Source organism: Protomyctophum parallelum (genome assembly GCF_964188405.1).
Source record: "Protomyctophum parallelum genome assembly, chromosome: 8".
NCBI classification, from domain to species: Eukaryota; Metazoa; Chordata; class Actinopteri; order Myctophiformes; family Myctophidae; genus Protomyctophum; species Protomyctophum parallelum.
Window position 1 is genome coordinate 45638144 of NC_139703.1, and position 18127 is coordinate 45656270.

Sequence of the window (18127 nt, forward strand, 5' to 3'; positions counted from 1 at the left end):
GTTTAGTTCATAAAGTCTTTTGTTGTGCTTTACTGGCACTTCGGTAAATCTGTATGCATTTTACCGTTTAATTTGAATCTAATTATATTGTTTGTTTCTGAGCCCACAGTCTCATCAACACCTTAACGTGGATGCTGTGATAGTTGAGGCACCGTATGAAGTCTTCAAAGTCATTAAAATGGAAAATTGAACAAAAGATTACATGCAAGAGATCAGCCCATTTTGATTGCTTACTGAATCTAGCAACACCTTCGTGATTACACAATTCAATATTAAAACCTTCTGTTTCCTCTGCTCAAAGCATTTTCTCTTTTAGCTGATTGTTTCATACCTCACGTTCTCCTTCCAATCAATAAGCACTTGCTCTTTCATGACAGTGACAAATGAAAACCTCTACCAACCCCGTATGAAATTGTGTTCATCCACAAAAAATACTTACATGGAGATATGAAAATCTTGGCCAAGCCTATATCATATTTTGCCAGTTCAATGCTATTTGATAACACTGAAACGGCATTGTCACCTACTTCACTTAACCTAAATTCTGTCAGCCACTCCCCCCCCCCCCCTCAGGGCGCCTTGTGTCCCATCTCTGCACAGACACGCCAATGTTCCTCCATTAAACCCACACCTTAACACTACACACATACCCACAGCATTCATGCGCACATCCCATCCAGCTATGTTCAGCTTACTGTGTGTATATATTTATGTGTGTGTGTGTGTGTGTGTGTGTGTGTGTGTGTGTGTGTGTGTGTGTGTGTGTGTGTGTGTGTGTGTGTGTGTGTGTGAGAGAGACTTACGTGCTTCTGGGGTGGTGGTGCACTCCTCGGTGACAACAGGTCCACAGCCGGCACTGGTGCAAGAGCGCAGGTAGAAGTTGTACCTGCTCACGGCGTCCAAGTCACGCAGGATCCACTTTGTGGTGGCAGGGTTACTGATGTCTACCGTTTGGAGGGGCCCAACGTCATCTGTGTCGTTAACTAACAAAAATCAATAAATACATTGGAAAAATACGTTAGGATTACGTCCGTAGTAAGTAGCTGTGGTCCACAGCGTTAGAAGGAGTTCTCCTTAACGCTATGTTACAGACTCTTGTCTGTAGTAAAAAATAAAAAAAATCACTTTAGCTAAAAAACTAAAGGGTTTAGAGGAGTTGAAAGCCTACTTTCCTTAGTGGGAAAGAATCGAAAGTACCATACACATAGTGTTAAGGAGGATCAGAGCTAGTGGAGAAGCATCAGTAATTGGGTTGAGAGCAAACTGATGGATTACCCTTTAGGAACAATCTGATGGACGGACTCTTTTCAAAATAATCTACATTTATAATGTGTTAATTTGTATGCAAGTGAGTTTAACCAATACCCCCCCACTCGCACGCACGCACGCACGCACACACACACACACACACACACACACACACACACACACACACACACACACACACACCCTCACACACACACACACACACACACACACACACACACACACACACACCTCCCACCCCACTTCTGTTCTAGGTCTGGTATATGATGCTACAAACTGGCCTTTCTGTGAAACCTTGTGAGATGTGAACTTAATGATGGCCATCTGAAAACAGGCGTAGCGTTGGAACAGCTGTGCTACACTGTTGAGATTCCTCTGGTGTCGCTGATGCCATGCTGACAGCTGGCTGCATTATCCTCAACATTTCACACATGACTTCTTTCAAGGGGACTTAAAAGGGGGAGGGGGGGGGGGGAAGAAAAAAGTTCTATTTCAAAGAGTCCATCAGTTTTATCGTGCTGGCTGGCACAACGAAAACGTTCTCTCTTGAAATACTGTGGGACATTTTGGCCTTTCTGTGCAGTCGCGGAATCAAACTCAATTAGCTGGTATAAATGCAGCACAAAGCTTAGTCAAGTCATCGAGCCTCATCGTGGCTTTTGTTTAAAGACACACGGACACATGCAATCTGGTGGGTGATGGAGTCTGCTCTGGATGGGATCGGGTCACTAACACTACGCCTTAACACACTGTGACACAGTGACCTTGGTTGGTCAGCTCCTACTGAGCCATAATCATGACACGCAGGCCAGTGGACATTAACCTGACATGTTTCCTATATAACGTTCTGACCCCATTATGACCCCAGCCCGTTAGAACTACACAATGATTTTTGTCTTGGCTACGGACCATGGGTTACACAATTAGACAGTGAGCCAAAGATCCACCTCCTTGCTTTCAGACTCTGAAAAATACCGTACACACTTCACTACGTCATATCCCGCACAACGGCAGGATTTACTCCATGAAACTGTGCAGTTGATCAGCTCTCTGCTATGAAGTCACTGCTCTCAAACTAAGATCTAACATGTGAGAGAATGCTCTTTTGTTGAGAAGGTGCAAGTTAAATGAGAGGCTATAATGCATTGTAAACTGCATCAAACAGGACAACAATATCTCCTAGTGGTAGAATGGGGGCATCACCAGGAGCAAGCATCATTTTCATGTAATTAAATTTTGCTCAACTGATGCTGAATTTGAGTAGAATCTTAGGTTACATAGCCACCTGGCCATGATATGAGTCCAAATATTGTTTAGATCAGTGGTTCTCGTCGGGTCCGGGGACCACTAGGGGTCCAAATGGACTTTAAAAGGTCTGTAACAAGTCTGTAAATGGACCTGTGAGGGGTCCATTTGGTTCATTTTTTACACACAGGTTTAAATGAACCCTATGCATTTTACAATGTAGATTTGGGTCCCACTGTACACACTCCGTAGCTGTACAAGACCCGTAGCTGTAGGCATCCATTTGGACCCATGGTGGGCCCCGGACCAGACTTTGAGAAACAGAGGTTTAGATGATCTAGTTACTTCTGTTCGCCATGAGCAAGAATACTTCGTCCTGATTCCATTGATTCTCATTGTATGGACACCAGATCTTACAATCACCTTCCTTGTACTTACTGCACACATGCACAGTATATTTGGGAAAGTGAACTGGCTGTATTCATGGTATATTATTACCTGGCTTGACAGGATCTTTCTAGCGCAACAAAAATATATTGGTCAATACAGTAGCTGCTGCAAGTAGTAGAAATACCGTATAGGTGCAACAGATCAAGTGGTATTAATATTTGGACTTGGAGATCATGCCCAAGTAGCTTTTAATGACATTCGGAGATCGGGTGAACCATAGATACAGTAGGTCATGGCCCATAGACACAATGGCACTTATTGCTATGGGTGCCACGCAGCTACAGCTACAACGATTCCATATTGAACAAATGCATCACATAGTCTCCCAGGTATTGATCACTTCCTCCTCTGTATTTGACATGGAAGCACAGTGTTGCTGTGAATGCAAATATCCAATCTATAATTTTCTTTTCCTACAGGGTGGATGGATACATACTCAGCTGATAGTCCAGGAGGTAGCCAATGAGAATTCCATTAGGCTCCAGTGGAGGGGCCCAGGCTAGAGCCACTGTGTGCTTCTGTATGTCTGTGACCCTGAAAACAGGATTTTTCTCAGGAACTGTGGGAGCAAAAAAGGTAATACAGTGAGGAGTAGAATTCTGCAGCCCCAGTTTCTTTGACCATGTTTTCCCCTCAGCCCTGCAGTAGTACTAAATCAATAAGTTCCATGTTGTTTCTGCACAACCTGCTCTACAATCCTACCTCCCTCCGGTGTTTTGAACTTCACAGGATGGCTGCCGGGCCCGCTGCCCCGTCCGTTGAAGGTCATAACAATGAGACTGTACTCGGAGAAGGGTGTTAGCCCCGGTATCACAGCGTGGCTCCGGTCCCCAGGGAACGCCATCATTTGCTTGTTACCGTGACTGTTCTTTGAGTCGGCCAGGCTGCGTAGACGCCACCAGTTTACCTACACCACATGGGACGCACACAGCATCACCAGGCTTAACGCCGGCTTTCACAGAGCAAGCCCACAGACCATACATGGAATAAATCACTGAATGAGTTATGTATTTTTGCTGATGGTCTGTGAGAGGGGAACATTGAGCTGCCAAAGGAAGAGAGACAGAGTGGGGCAGAGGGGTGAGAACCGTTAGAGCAAGGTCGGGGTCGTTCCTTTTAAACTGTGTCTAAAAGCAAGGGGATGTATTTGAGGTATTACCTTGTAGCCTCCCAGATGTCCGTGCAGTGTGTCCTTGTGTACACGTTCCCAGCTAACCTTGACCACGGAGTTGTTCATCACCTCTACAGCTACATCATCCGGCGCAGCAGAAGGAACTATAGAGATAAACACACACATATAGTTTATACAGGTATAGTATATAAGGCATGCACACGCACGCACGCACGCACGCACGCAATATGGAAGGTTGTCTTGCTTGTTGCGACCACTAGTCATCAAGCTAAAAACCACAAAACTATATAGAGCACATATAACGCTCAACAGAGACAGATACAATGGGATGAATTACTACCTATTTAAGACCTATCCAGGATTTACAGTGGTCAAACAAAGATTATAGTTATAGCAATCAAGGGGGGCTATAATACGGTACAATCAGACCATGGAACTAAAAGGAGCATGTTCTGTCATCACATGGCATTCATTGACAGCAGAGAGAGAGACATAGAGAGAGAGAGAGAGAGAGAGAGAGAGAGAGAGAGAGGGTTGGGGGGGGGGGGGGGGGTTGGGGTGCGTGACCTGTGGTTAGATCCTGGGGACATCTCCAAAAGAAAGCTACAGATCAGAGACGACAGATCAAATAAAGTATCTCTACAAAATGACTGACAATGACTTAAAAAACATTGGATTTTTGGAACACAAAAAGCAATACATAAAATGTGAACATACTGTAAAGCCTGATTTATGCTTTGTTATATGATGGAGTAGCACAGGAAAAAAAATCAATCAACAAGGGCTTGTGCTGTAGATCAACAACATCGTGCAATGGGAAAGGAAAGGAAAGGAAAGGAAAGGAAAGGAAAGGAAAGGAAAGGAAGTATCTCCTGTTCCCCGGGGAGTGGAAATTGCTTTTACAGCTTCAACCAGCTGATGGCTGTGCTATTATGAGCCCACGGAGGGAGATGTTAAATAAAGATATAATATTGCAACAGGTAAGTGAAAGGCGTCACTTACAGTCCTCTCCCGAGTAGCCGGTGACTACGTTGGGCTCCGGGCCCCAGCCCTGGTGGTTCCGGCTCTGTATCTTGATCTCGAAAGGGACAAAGGTGGGCGTGTCTTTCACTACAAACGAGTGTCTCTTTACCACGTGTTCCTGCCAGTCTCCCTCCACATCCTGACGCCTGTAACTCAGCTTATACTCCAGACCAGGGCCATTGTGCTCCATGGGCAACAATGGCTGTGTGATGGACAAACAAACATAATTGAATTATGACTTTCATCAACATTGATAATAGGTTACATAGTAATGTAGTAAGGTAAATAAATAATACAATTATAAAATACCTGTATGTGTTAAATGTTATTTATTGTTTTTATTCACTTTTTATTGAAATAGACATGAGACATTTTATCATCTCTTATTATGAAGAGATGATTAAAAAAATCAATTTTCCAACAGCTTCCGTATGATTATTATTATCAGTATTTGATCCTAGTACAAACAAAACAAAACAAAACAAAAAAATCATGGGACAATTGAATTGTTCCAGTGCAACAACAAGAAATGTGGATACAGGGTATGTAGATGGAGAACACCCCACACAGAGGAAGGTCAGACCATGAGAAATAGAATGTGATACCACAAAAATATTATCCACAAAAAGTAAATCATTAACAGTGAGACAACTACAGTATTTCAGGGCTATCATGGCAGGGCAACCAGATAATAAGTGAGGGAGAGATTCATCTTTTTACAATAAAGCAGAATGTATTGTTGTATTGTGTAATAAAAGAAAATCCCCTTTTCATAGCTTTCCCTTTCTCTTTCTAATCAAAGCAGCACAATGGCGGCTTTCACTGAAAAAATCATTCAGAGTGATCCCGGAAAATAGCTTTTCTGAATATGCGAACCACAGAATAAAATTTCAAAGGGGCATATTTCTATTTCATAAATTTCTATTGAGCATTGATAAAACTTTGCGTCAGTTCCCTCTTAGGGAAGAGAAATGCTTTGATTTCCAAAAACCGCTGCAGATTGTGTATAATTCAATATGCTGAGGTAGCCCACATTACAGTATATGGAAAAGGGATATTAAAGGTCCATGCTTTTTCTTACCTCCCAGTTGATATCCATTTCATTGGGCATGCGACCTTCGATTTTGATATTTTCAGGGTTCTTGTCAGGGGCTGTGGAGGAAGAAGAGCATAGATTTTGTCGGCACGACAGTTATTAGTTGTAAGAGATGACTAGTGATATGCACACCACAGAGACCGGAATTTCAACAAGAGGGGGAATCAATTATCTCCTAGATGTGAGTATAAAGTACATAAGGATCACAGAGTTCAGACAGTAGCCGTGGTGACAGTGGGACCTCATCACAGGCAGGGTCATGAAAACAATATGAGAGACAGGAGGGTGTCGGTAACACAGACCTGCCGCCGGCGTTTTGTATCTCTCTGTGGTCTCGCTGGGACGTCCCCTGCCCACGGCGTTGACAGCAGACACACGGAAGCGATAGTCAACGTGGCCGTGGAGCTTCAGCACGGCCGAGCCGTGGTTCCCAGGTACTCTGAGCAGCTCCTTCCAGTTTCCCGGCTCCCACTGGGTCTCCTCATAGTCAATAATGAACTCTGTTGACAGGTGGGGAAAATCAGTCAGTCCACTGTCACTCAGTGCCAATGAATCGCTTATCTAGCTAACCACCAGCTGTGCAGCAAACTCCTCAGCCCCAGCTTTGGGCACGCACGGACAAACCGTTTATTTATGCTCGGACAAATCAATCCTAGATCCACAGATTTCGGCAAATTTAACATGCATAACGAAGTCTGCTTCTGTCTAGAATTATATAATAATAATAATAATAAACTTTATTTGTATAGCACCTTTCATACATAAATGCAGCTCAAAGTGCTTCACAGGGCAGGACACAAAAATAGAATACAATAAAACACAAGTAGTTAAAATGATAGAACAATGGCAAAGAACAAAATTTAATATAAGAACATAAAATAAATAAAAACAAATAAAAACACCAAATGCAGCAAATCAGTCAGGACAGGGTAGGAGCCAAAAATAAGCCAAATAAACTGTTCCCCCCAAATCCGTCTCAAACATGCATTCTACAATGGGACTCCGTACCCAAACTCAAAACTAACCGTAAAGAATGGTTGACCTCAAAATGTAGGCCTTAGTAGAACATCCTAGCAACCTCTGTCCCCTGCCCCACTGCTGTATTTTATTGTATTCATTCATTATCATGGGCAGCATCATGGTCGGTATCATGTCAGTATCATGTCATTATCATGGGCAGCATCATGGTCGGTATCATGTCAGTATCATGTCATTATCATGGGCAGCATCATGGTCGGTATCATGTCAGTATCATGGTTGTAACTTAGTATCTTAGTATAGTATATATCATGTGGTGTGTGGTGTGTTTCAAAGACTTCTCCTTCGCCTACTGGGAGTGTGCATATGAAGCAGAGCTCCAAAATGACGGATATGTCACGTGCACTCCGTGATTACGGAGGTATAGTTTTGATGCTCTCTGAATCTGTGCGCTCCGCTCTCACTGAACTGACACCTTGCGTGGGTCAAATTTGTTTCCCCGCTGCAGTAATCTGATCCCATGTCAGTGTAATCATCGTAGTACTTCATGCTTTTCTCTACCGATAAGCGCTGAGCAAGGGTCTTTTCGGATCTATTTAATGATAAACAGACCCGAAGTCCAAAATAATAGAACTGGAACTGAACTCAAAGTGATTATGGTAAAACACGGATCCGGACCCGTACGGGTCGTGGGGTCCTGTTGGGTATTTTCTTCGTAATCAAGGGACCCATGAAGAGCTCTAATGAAAAGTTTCATACTGATCGGTCGAGTGGTGTCTGAGATAGACATACAGACGTTCAGGGGCGGAAATATAATATCCACATCCCAGTCTTTCGTCTTGGCGGAGATAGGAATTAACACTTCTCTCAACAATGTGAGACATTAATACATTATGAGTAATGTTCATTATCTAACACATTGTTGTAACAACATTATGCAAAAATATGTCATTATGTTATTCACTCATGATTTTATTACATTATGAGCTTTTATTACATTAATGATTACATTATGAACCGTTATCACAATTTGACTCGTTTTATGTACCCATTCTACATACTGTGAATAAACTTTTCAATCATTCAATCAAAAACGAACTGTGAACTTGCTACACATTGCTATACATCCAGAGACAATACACAGTCAAATAGTAGCCTATTACTCCATAGTGTAACTCTGAGAGTGTACAAATGTAACCAAATGGACCCTTACGGGTTCTTTGGTTACATTTCCAGACTCTCAGAGTTAAATGAACACTAAGGATTTGACTGTGTAGCACACTGGGCAGGGTGGTCCTATTACCACATCCAGAGACAATAGCATGGTGTGCAGGGTGGTCCTATTACCAGTAGTTGAGCTGTTGTGATCATCCCCAGGGATCCATTTCAGTTTCACGCTCCTGCCCTTGTGTTCAGACAACACCAGGTCCTCTGGTGCACCAGGGACATCTGAGAAACAGCATGACAACATGGGTTTGATAAAGCAAAGGTATAACACTGTGGAGCAGAGATGACACATGAACGAACATGCTTTCAAAGGAAATAGTCTTCAGTGTCAGAGCCATCTGCTTATCCATATGTAATGTGGAATGCGATGCATCAACTATATTAGAGCCAGACTGATGTATCGGCGAAATGTCGGTTTATATGTGAGGAAGTCACATTGTTTTGCACAGGGAACACGGTCTAGGAGCGTTGGGTCTTATTGATTTTTATTTTGATCCATTTGCTCACCTAAAACAACGATCCACGCCCAGGCAGTGTCTTGGTCCACCGGCGTCCTAGCCACACACGAGTACCTTCCCTGGTCACTGTGGCTTATGTTGACGATCTGCAGAATGCCATTCTCCACCAAGTACCTATTGACGGCCAGGATGCAGAGACACAGTATTGACCCAGGAAACCTAAAAGTAAGCGAACTTTCCGGCTAGGATTAGACCGCAGCGCCACAAAAAAAGAGAGAGAGAGAGAGAGCCGTCTCCTACCTCGAATTCTCTGTGTGGTTGAGGGCTATTGCCATATCATCTTTTTCCCACAGGATCTCAAAGTCATCGCTGAAGGACTTGTCGTACTCTGCCAGACATGAGAGCTGGGCCGTGGTACCTATTAAGATCTGCTGGTCCTCCGGGGGTACGTCTATTCTAGTGGGATCTTAGATAGAGGGAATATACATTAGTTACCTGTTAAGGCCTCTTTGGCCTGCGCAAACACATAGGGATGGGTATCGTTAGGATTTTTTCGAGTCCGGTACCGATTCCGGTTCTGCTTATCGATTCCGGTTCTTAACGGTTCCCTATTTCGGTTCCAAAATGATATAAAAGAGGTCAAATGTTTAACAAAAAAGCTCAATGTCAATTTAAGACATGTAATGAATAAATAGTGTAACATCCTCTTCCTCCTCATTCAGTTGAGCCATTTGTGGATAATATAGTAAAAAAATAAATGGTATAAACTTAAGGTCAATTGTTTTTCACAAAGCTTTTATTTTTAAGACTTTGATTTAAGACAGATGAATAGAGTATAGACCAACATCCTTTCCTTTAACAGTTGAGCCATTTGTGGATACTACAGTTACCTCTTACTACTACTGACAATGACAACAAATATGCCTGAGAGACTACACAACATAAACATCACTGCAACACAAAGTCAGAAATCTAGAAAAAAAAAGATAGTCTCATGTAGTCTCATGTGGTGCACAGTCTGCATGGCATGTCAGAGCAGAGTGTATACTGTATACTAAAGACATGTATAATGAATAGTATAACATCTTCTCCTTTATTGAGCCATTTGTGGATAATATAGTGATTCTTTTAAATGTATCTATATAATATCGATTCTATTTACCCAGGGCAATAGTGTTGTAGGCTACTTCTCTTATTACCAATAACAACTAAAAGCATGTCTGAGATCTGAGAGCAACACACACACGATTGACTGTGTAAATTAGCATCGCTAATGAAGGGGAGGGGGCAGCGCATCAATGGGGGATCATTGAAAACAAAGGCGGCTTGCATGCTGTGGTTTGCTACTAACAGAAATGTGCATGCACATGGGCTGCCCAAAGTAGGCAATCTTTTGTTGTTTTTTCGCCACCTCTCGAAGTTAGACTGGGTATCTGGACCCTACGCCGTGATCACACACAGCCACACACACACGGGTGAGCACTCGAAGTGAGTGCACCAACGCTTTCTCTCCTTGTCTCATGTTGATTCAATGCTGCGCACGTATGCAGTGAAGACTCAGACAAGGCGCAAGATTCCTGTCCCCTCTTAAAAGTTTCCTCCCATAAACTTCACTTGAAAATTACGTTTAAGAAACTTTAATAATGATGTTGTCTCAGTGCCAGGCACAGCACGTGTCACTGTCTCTAGACTCCTCGACAACTAACTCCATGCAGAGAGATGGCTCCGCCTCTGCAAGCCACAAGCCCACAACTCGTCGCTAATGCAACGCAATGTAGGCTTGTAGATCAGCTCTGTTCCCTGCGCATCTATTAAGGGAAGAAAATAATTAAATATCGTGTGACTGCGTGTCTGTGGGAACCGATAGAGAGAACCGAAATTGAATTATTGTAATGGTACCCGGTACCCAGGCACGTTCGGTTCGGTACATACTTGGTCCCGAGATTCGGGACCCACCCCTACAAACACATACATTATTATTATTATTATTATTATTACCTTTTACAAAAAGCGTGGCATCAATAGCGGATTCTCCTTCTGTGTTTCCAGCGTAGCACGTGTACTGTCCCATGTCTTCTTTCGCCACACTGTCGACTTCCAATGAACCGTTGTTGTGGACGGTGAATCTTGGTCCTTCCACTGTGGAGTCATCCTTGCTCCTGTAGAACAGTGATAGTCAAACCTTTTCATGTGTTTAGCCCTTGGCCTTTCACCTTTTGTTTTTGAATAGCAGATCAACAAGCTCACAACACGTTGTGTCGCAAAGCGTGTTGTAAATTTTCCATTGTACATGTGAGCTTGTTGTTCAGCTATTTTCAAATAGTCGAAGCACGGGTAAAAGTGGTTAAACAGATTTTTTTGACAATTTTAACTATATTTGCTGGGGACCCCCTGGGACCCCACTTTGAAAATCACTGCTGTACATAAACTAATTTAAGTGTGCAGACACTGCAGATGTTCGTAAGCACAATAATCCAATACAAACTCAAATACAAGTTAGTGAAGAGAAAGGCATGAGGTTCTGTGATCAGCATTGTGTCACCATTTAACAACTTAAATCCTATAGTTAGTTGCCCAGGGTCCCCCAGGGCTCTATACTGGGTCCACTATTACTTCACTCTACACCAAGCCCTATATCCCTTACCCACTTATTTGCCATTTTTTACTATTTTAAAACATTTTAAACTAGTACAAATAGCCAATCTACAAGCTAACAACGTGTCGATGTAGATTGGCTAGTTAGCTATTTTTAAATGTTTTAAAATAGTAAAAAAAGAAGAAGAAGCAAATAAGTTTAGGGATAAGGGGTAAGGATCGCTTCTTTTCATTGAAGGTTCACTCCCAGAATAGGGACACTAGAGTGGATAAGTCAACAGCATAGTATGGCCACAACAGACTAGGCTGAGGTCTAGTGCTCTCTGCTGGTGCAGGGGAGGGAGTAACAGCTACAGTATATGTTTATGGACCTACTTACCAGGTGATAGTGGATGGTGGAGAACTGAACACCTTACAGTGCATGATCACCCCCTTTCCCTCTACAGCAGAATAATCCTCATATCCCTTGGTCAAGATCATTGGGGGTAGGTCTGTAAGGAAAGTCAGCAGCCGCTAGTCAAATATCTGCAGTAATTAACTTAATTACTTTTAGAACTGACATGAGAGGTTGCACTCTAGTACTGATGTGTAATAATTTCCATCATCTTTTTTTTATTTGATCTATCTCTTTTTTACACATATGCTCGGGGACGGGGTAGGATTCCACATGACTGCAATGTTGCTACCTGCTGTAATTGTACTGTAGCCTGTGTGCATGTGACAATAAAGAACCTTGAGTCTTGAACCATTCATGGTCGTCTCCTGCTATGGCCATTAAAACCCCAATACCAACATGCAGTGACTATCAGGAGAATAGACACAACAGTGAGCAAGAAAGAAACTCAGAAATAATTGCTAATTTGGAGTGGAAAAATAATGAAATAATCGAATAAGAGATACGAGGAAGGAGAAGACCTCTGACAGTATGTTTGCCTTTCCTCAAGGTAAATTCCAGGCTTCATTGTGTAAAAAAATGAAAAAAAGACAAGGCTGTCATGTTGTCAAAAACGTGTAAATGTGAGAATGGAATCAAAGAAAAAACAATGGCATAATGACTTCACCTTATCAGTAGAAGCCAAAGCTTCCCATTAAAATGGTCTGTCTCTTCTAATTGTTTACAGAAGGAGCAGCTGGGACTTCACATTCAGAGAATGTCCAGCTTTATTAACTCCTATGTCACCACGAACAAACTCGCCACATTGGTGGAAAGCCACAGAGAGCACACTCTTTCTTCATTTTTTTAATCTGCACTTGTAAAGCAGCACATGTTTGTCTTATGGTACCCAAATCAGTATGGAATTGTGGGAACTTGTTAGCATATAAATGACAGTGAACTGGCTGGCAGGTCCGTGGGGAAAAGGGCTCAGCCCAAGTGAAGGAGCATTGCTTGCAGACAGCCCTCGCTCTCAAAGCCCCTGGCGCTTCAGAGGTGTACGCCAATCTAAGCGAGCGACTCTCTGAGCAGACACAACATCCGACAGTCTCCCACTGACTAATACCTGTGTCTGTCAATTACTCATAAACAGATGCACTTCCGTGACATTACTAAGCAACTACTTGGAAACTAAACCGCATTTTCAAAGACTGTGTTTATAATGGGCTTCCTGGAGAAGATGTTCACTCACAATATGGTGAACTTTAAATGTTGTCAAAAACGTGTAAATGTGAGAATGGAATCAAAGAAAAAACAATGGCATAATGACTTAGCTTAGCGAATGCACCTTATCAGTAGAAGCCAAAGCTTCCCATTAAAATGGTCTGTCTCTTCTAATTGTTTACAGAAGGAGCAGCTGGGACTTCACATTCAGAGAATGTCCAGCTTTATTAACTCCTATGTCACCACGAACAAACTCGCCACATTGGTGGAAAGCCACAGAGAGCACACTCTTTCTTCATTTTTTTAATCTGCACTTGTAAAGCAGCACATGTTTGTGTATTTGTGTAATCAGTATGGAATTGTGGGAACGCCAATCTAAGCGAGCGACTCTCTGAGCAGACACAACATCCGACAGTCTCCCACTGACTAATACCTGTGTCTGTCAATTACTCATAAACAGATGCACTTCCGTGACATTACTAAGCAACTACTTGGAAACTAAACCGCATTTTCAAAGACTGTGTTTATAATGGGCTTCCTGGAGAAGATGTTGACTCACAATATGGTGAACTTTAAAATAGTCCTCCTGAGTCCTGACACAACTAAAATGTTAACATACTTACTCATAATCATGATATTTGCATTAGCCAGAAGCGTCCCGTGTGCGTTGTTGGCCTCGCACTGATAGACGGCACTCTCATTGGCTTGGGCATTGTGTAAAACAATGGTATCATCAAACACTTTTATTCTGGTCAATACTGAGGCCTCTGCAATGAACAAAAAGATTCACTATGTAAATAAAAGTATGGTAGGTGTGTATAGGACTGAAAACATTGTATGTAATCAAATAGATTTTTTTTAAAGAGTAAGAAAAACCTTGCATACAGCACCCCCAAGCACCTTAACCCATTTAGACCACACGACGTTGGGGAACGTCATAACGATGAGCGCATTTTCATTGATATCAAACGAGAGAAAAATATTCGGAACTTTTTGTTTTTAGTTAGCGTCTCCTTCTGCACCATACTCCTTGCTCTTTCGCACATGCGCGTTGTCTTTCACTTCCCTGTTTACCGTTCACAAAGAAAGGCTCGGCGCGCGTAATCTAATTAGCTCTCCGTGGTTTTGACCAGATGGATATACTAAGCTCTTCATTTCTGACTTCAACATGGCTCTCGTTCAAAATATGAAGCGAGCGATCATCAGCGACTTTATCATAATCTTAGCGAGGTAAGCAAGTATAATTATGTCTCCCGGTTTTTGTCCGGAACTGAAGGGGGGGGGCTTACTTTTTTATCTATTTTTTTATTTATTTATTTTTTGTTTATTTTTATTTCTGTTCTAGTGCTACAATGTCTGAGAAAATAAATTTTCTCTGTTATCATCGCAAGACACTTTTAAGAGAGAAATAACTCTAACTAAATTTGAGATGGCTGGCAAAATGCTCAAATTTGCATTATTGTCTCTAAATTATTTTGTCAATGAGAAAGAGAGGTGATAGTTAAGAAGTCATCTTTGCATTCCTATATGTGGAACAAATAAAGGTTTCGAACTGAATTGAACATACCCAGAGGTACTCCATTCACCCTCCATGTTATCTTGGGCTGAGGAATCCCAGTGGCAGAGCACTTGATCTGCACATCTGCACCAATCATGTTCAGCTGACTCTGAGGTTCAGACACCCACTCTGGAGGCTCTGAAAGGACACATGGTCAATGTGTAAAATACCCATACAAGACCCATCAAGACTATGACAGACATACAGTACAATGCATTAACTTGTGCATAACTGTAAATGCATACAAAATAAAAGCAATAGAGTACCTTCTACTGTGACTATGAAGTAAGCCGATATCTCTCCAATTGCGTTCCTGGCCTTGCAGCTGTACTTTCCACCGTCATACTCGTCTACTGCTGGTACAATCAGAACTTTCCCATGGTTCTCCACCTTTGCTTTTTCAGGAAGCTTTTTGTGACCCATTTTCACCCACTCAATTGTTGGAGTTGGGCTGGCAAAAAAATATAAATATATATATATATCATATCATCATACTATAATTCTAACAATGTCTGAGTGTGTGTCTGTGTGTCAGAAACACTGCCGTAGCTCCTTACTGTCTGCACCAATCACTCCACAGGCATTGACCATATGAATATGGAGGGCGTAACGAAGCTCTTTTTTCGATTTCACACATTAATGATTATTAATGAATTTAGTCAATTACAAACGCACCCGGGCGCAGTACCCCCCACAGCCACAAGGGGGGGGGGAAATATCTCACAACGGGTAAGGGCTAGTATATATAAATCATCATCAGAATAGTAGTTATTACATACGTACATATGTTGCACAGGTTGTCTATGCATTTTTGGAGAAAATGCAACAGCAATAGTTACAGTATATTCTACATATTTTGAACTGCTACACCTGGGAAAGCAGCAGTGTAACATTGTTAACCTGTTTTACCACTGTTTTTAACACAAAGTGAGAAAAAACTAAAACACAATTGTGTGTGTGTGTGTGTGTGTGTGTGTGTGTGTGTGTGTGTGTGTGTGTGTGTGTGTGTGTGTGTGTGTGTGTGTGTGTGTGTGTGTGTGTGTGTGTGTGTGTGTGTGTGTGTGTGTGCGTGTGCGTGTGCGTGTGCGTGTGTGTGTGTGTGTGTGTGTAAGATGCCATTACTCACAATCCCTCTGCAATACACTCCAACTGTAGCTCATCTCCTTTGACCAGCTGTTTCTCTGTTTTGCCAGCAGAGGGCGTCAAAAGACTGGGTCTCCTTTCCATGATGGCATTAGCTTGGAGAAAACATAGTATTTGTAAAGACTCAAGAGGGAGATAGATGACTCCAACCAAAATGTTATTATGCTTTTTATGGGAAAGATTGAACTTAATTCCCCATTGGACACACTCTCATGTGTGCACGCACATACATATGAACAAAAATGGGAACATGACATGCTATTGTTTGAGCTTACTTTTTTCAGCAGTCGTGCCACTGTTCGATTTTTCTGAAATGAAGGCGAATGTGATAGGAAAATAATATATGAACACAAGAACAAGGTGATGTTGTCAATTCAACAACAAAAAAGGACACAGGTGACATAAAGATCACATGATTCACATCAAAGGAAATCAAGAAAAACAAAAGACATTTGAATGGAAGTGCAATGGGAACACTGAATATGAGCAATGTTCTCAAAACAAATCAAGAGTTTGCATCACACTGGTTTGATGCCTGACAACATACATCCAGGAGTTTAATTAATGAAAGAAACCTGGAAGGATTTGTTTGACACTTACTTGTCTTGACAATGACAGACATGGCTGTCTTCTGAACAATGGTGCGTATTCTAGGGAAGGCAGCAAAACAACAGTAGTCTCTCCTGCTGTCCTTCTCTACTGCATGGGCGAAGTACAAGTCTCCATTCAAGCCCATGGACACCCTTTCGTCCTGCTCTATATGCTGCAGATCTTGGGTGGTAGAGAGAGACGACAACTCTTGTTAAAATCTATTTCATTGTTGGGGAAAAGTGATATATTGGCCATCACAAAGTATCTGTTAGGATACAAACCAGGGCTGGTGTCATTTCATTTTGACCCTATTAAATCAGAACAGTAGGTGTGTTTTGATGCAGACAGAGTGAAAACACTAGAAATAATTTTCCTGTGAAACGGTTACAATTTACAACCTAGCCATTTGCCAGATGCTCTAATCCAGAGCCATTTACCATGTGCAAAGTAAGCGCCATGAACCTTAGTCAGCAAACAGGGTAACTGCTTGAGTAATTACAGTGCAAGAAAACAAGTATGTGCTATAAAGTAACTAGGACAGCAAGTAGGCATCACACCTTCCATGCTGTCTCTAAATAACAAACATTAATATATCAATCGCACTACTAAGTCCTAAGTGGTATCAAGGTTCTTATGTAAAGCCTGTAAAGACATTATTAAGAAGGAGGAGTATATTTCCATTATGTATCTCAGTTACCATGCTGACCTGGTAACTGACTGGCTGACTGCCTGACCCCATCCCAGATTCAACCACATACCATGCATGTATTAGTTGAGTATGATTGGAGAAAATCACTCACTGATGGTCATCCAGTAGATCTGAAGTGGAGGAATTCCTTTGGGTGGGTTACACTCTAGAACAAACGGCTGACCCTCCTCAACCCAGATGGGGTCGATCTTTTCTTTAGGAAACTTTGGGACCTCTGTCATGAAGACAAATGGTGAAAAATGAGTTAGGTATTTTGTGTAGTTCTCATCTTATCCAGAAGATGGCAGTCAGGTCTGAGTGTTGCATCAAGCAAGGAGATAGAAAAGCTTAGGCATTCCCCATGTACCATTCAATGAGTTGAATTCCATGGCACATTTTTTCAGGCCTTGGCTTGTAGTGAGAAACAGACGTCATTACTACTGTTGTGGGACTTGTCAACATTGCTGAGTAGTTGAAGCACAGCCAAAATTAGTCGCAGCTCGCCTTGGAGTGGATTTGTTTGAGGATTTATGTACTGTGCTTTACAACAAAATGAATAATGTACCAGCCGGAAATGATGGAGAGGCTAGATCACACTCAATGCTTTCCCCACTGCTTTGTGCAGGTATACACAAGAGTAAGCAGGGCGATGAACACTGGGGCGGTTCAATTATGTTTTGCCATGGCCAATACAATAGAAATATCACAATGGAAAGGCACAGCCATCCCAAGACCCTGAATCACTTTTAAGGCACAGTAACAGAGAACCGGCCAAAAACATAGATGTGTGTTACTCACGGGGAACAGTGAACGCAATCTCTTCCGAGATGGCGGTCCCCCGTTTGTTGGAGGCATAACATCGATAGGTTCCCTGGTACTCAGTGAGGTTCCCGTTATTGGGTATCACAAAAGTCCCCGAGTCCTCCTCTTTCATCAGACGGGGGTCTAGGAAGGGGTCAAATTCCTCTCCATTCTTTGTCCAACGAAAGCTGCACAGAGTAAAAAGTTAAGGTTGTATGAGCCAATTTTTCTTCTCTTTTTTTTTTAGGTAACCGTGGGCAGAAATCTGCCTATAATGCA

At 42.2% G+C, this 18127-nt stretch overlaps 1 protein-coding gene across 3 annotated transcripts in view; it reads right to left on the bottom strand.

The window, feature by feature from the left end:
• Positions 1–18127, bottom strand: part of chl1b (cell adhesion molecule L1-like b) — a 73150-nt gene that overhangs the window by 10891 nt on the left and 44132 nt on the right. For all 3 annotated transcript variants that reach the window (XM_083770908.1, XM_083770906.1, XM_083770907.1), the window contains exons 4-23: positions 17846–18036; positions 17160–17282; positions 16369–16539; positions 16044–16076; positions 15752–15863; positions 14892–15076; positions 14635–14763; positions 13691–13834; positions 11850–11961; positions 10874–11034; positions 9176–9341; positions 8925–9049; positions 8538–8639; positions 6515–6712; positions 6198–6268; positions 5096–5318; positions 4121–4236; positions 3664–3868; positions 3398–3520; positions 804–983 (exon numbers count right to left, since the gene is read on the bottom strand). In XM_083770908.1, coding sequence (XP_083627034.1) covers positions 804–983; positions 3398–3520; positions 3664–3868; positions 4121–4236; positions 5096–5318; positions 6198–6268; positions 6515–6712; positions 8538–8639; positions 8925–9049; positions 9176–9341; positions 10874–11034; positions 11850–11961; positions 13691–13834; positions 14635–14763; positions 14892–15076; positions 15752–15863; positions 16044–16076; positions 16369–16539; positions 17160–17282; positions 17846–18036 — 2870 coding nt within the window. The remainder of the gene's footprint in view (positions 1–803; positions 984–3397; positions 3521–3663; positions 3869–4120; positions 4237–5095; positions 5319–6197; positions 6269–6514; positions 6713–8537; positions 8640–8924; positions 9050–9175; positions 9342–10873; positions 11035–11849; positions 11962–13690; positions 13835–14634; positions 14764–14891; positions 15077–15751; positions 15864–16043; positions 16077–16368; positions 16540–17159; positions 17283–17845; positions 18037–18127) is intronic.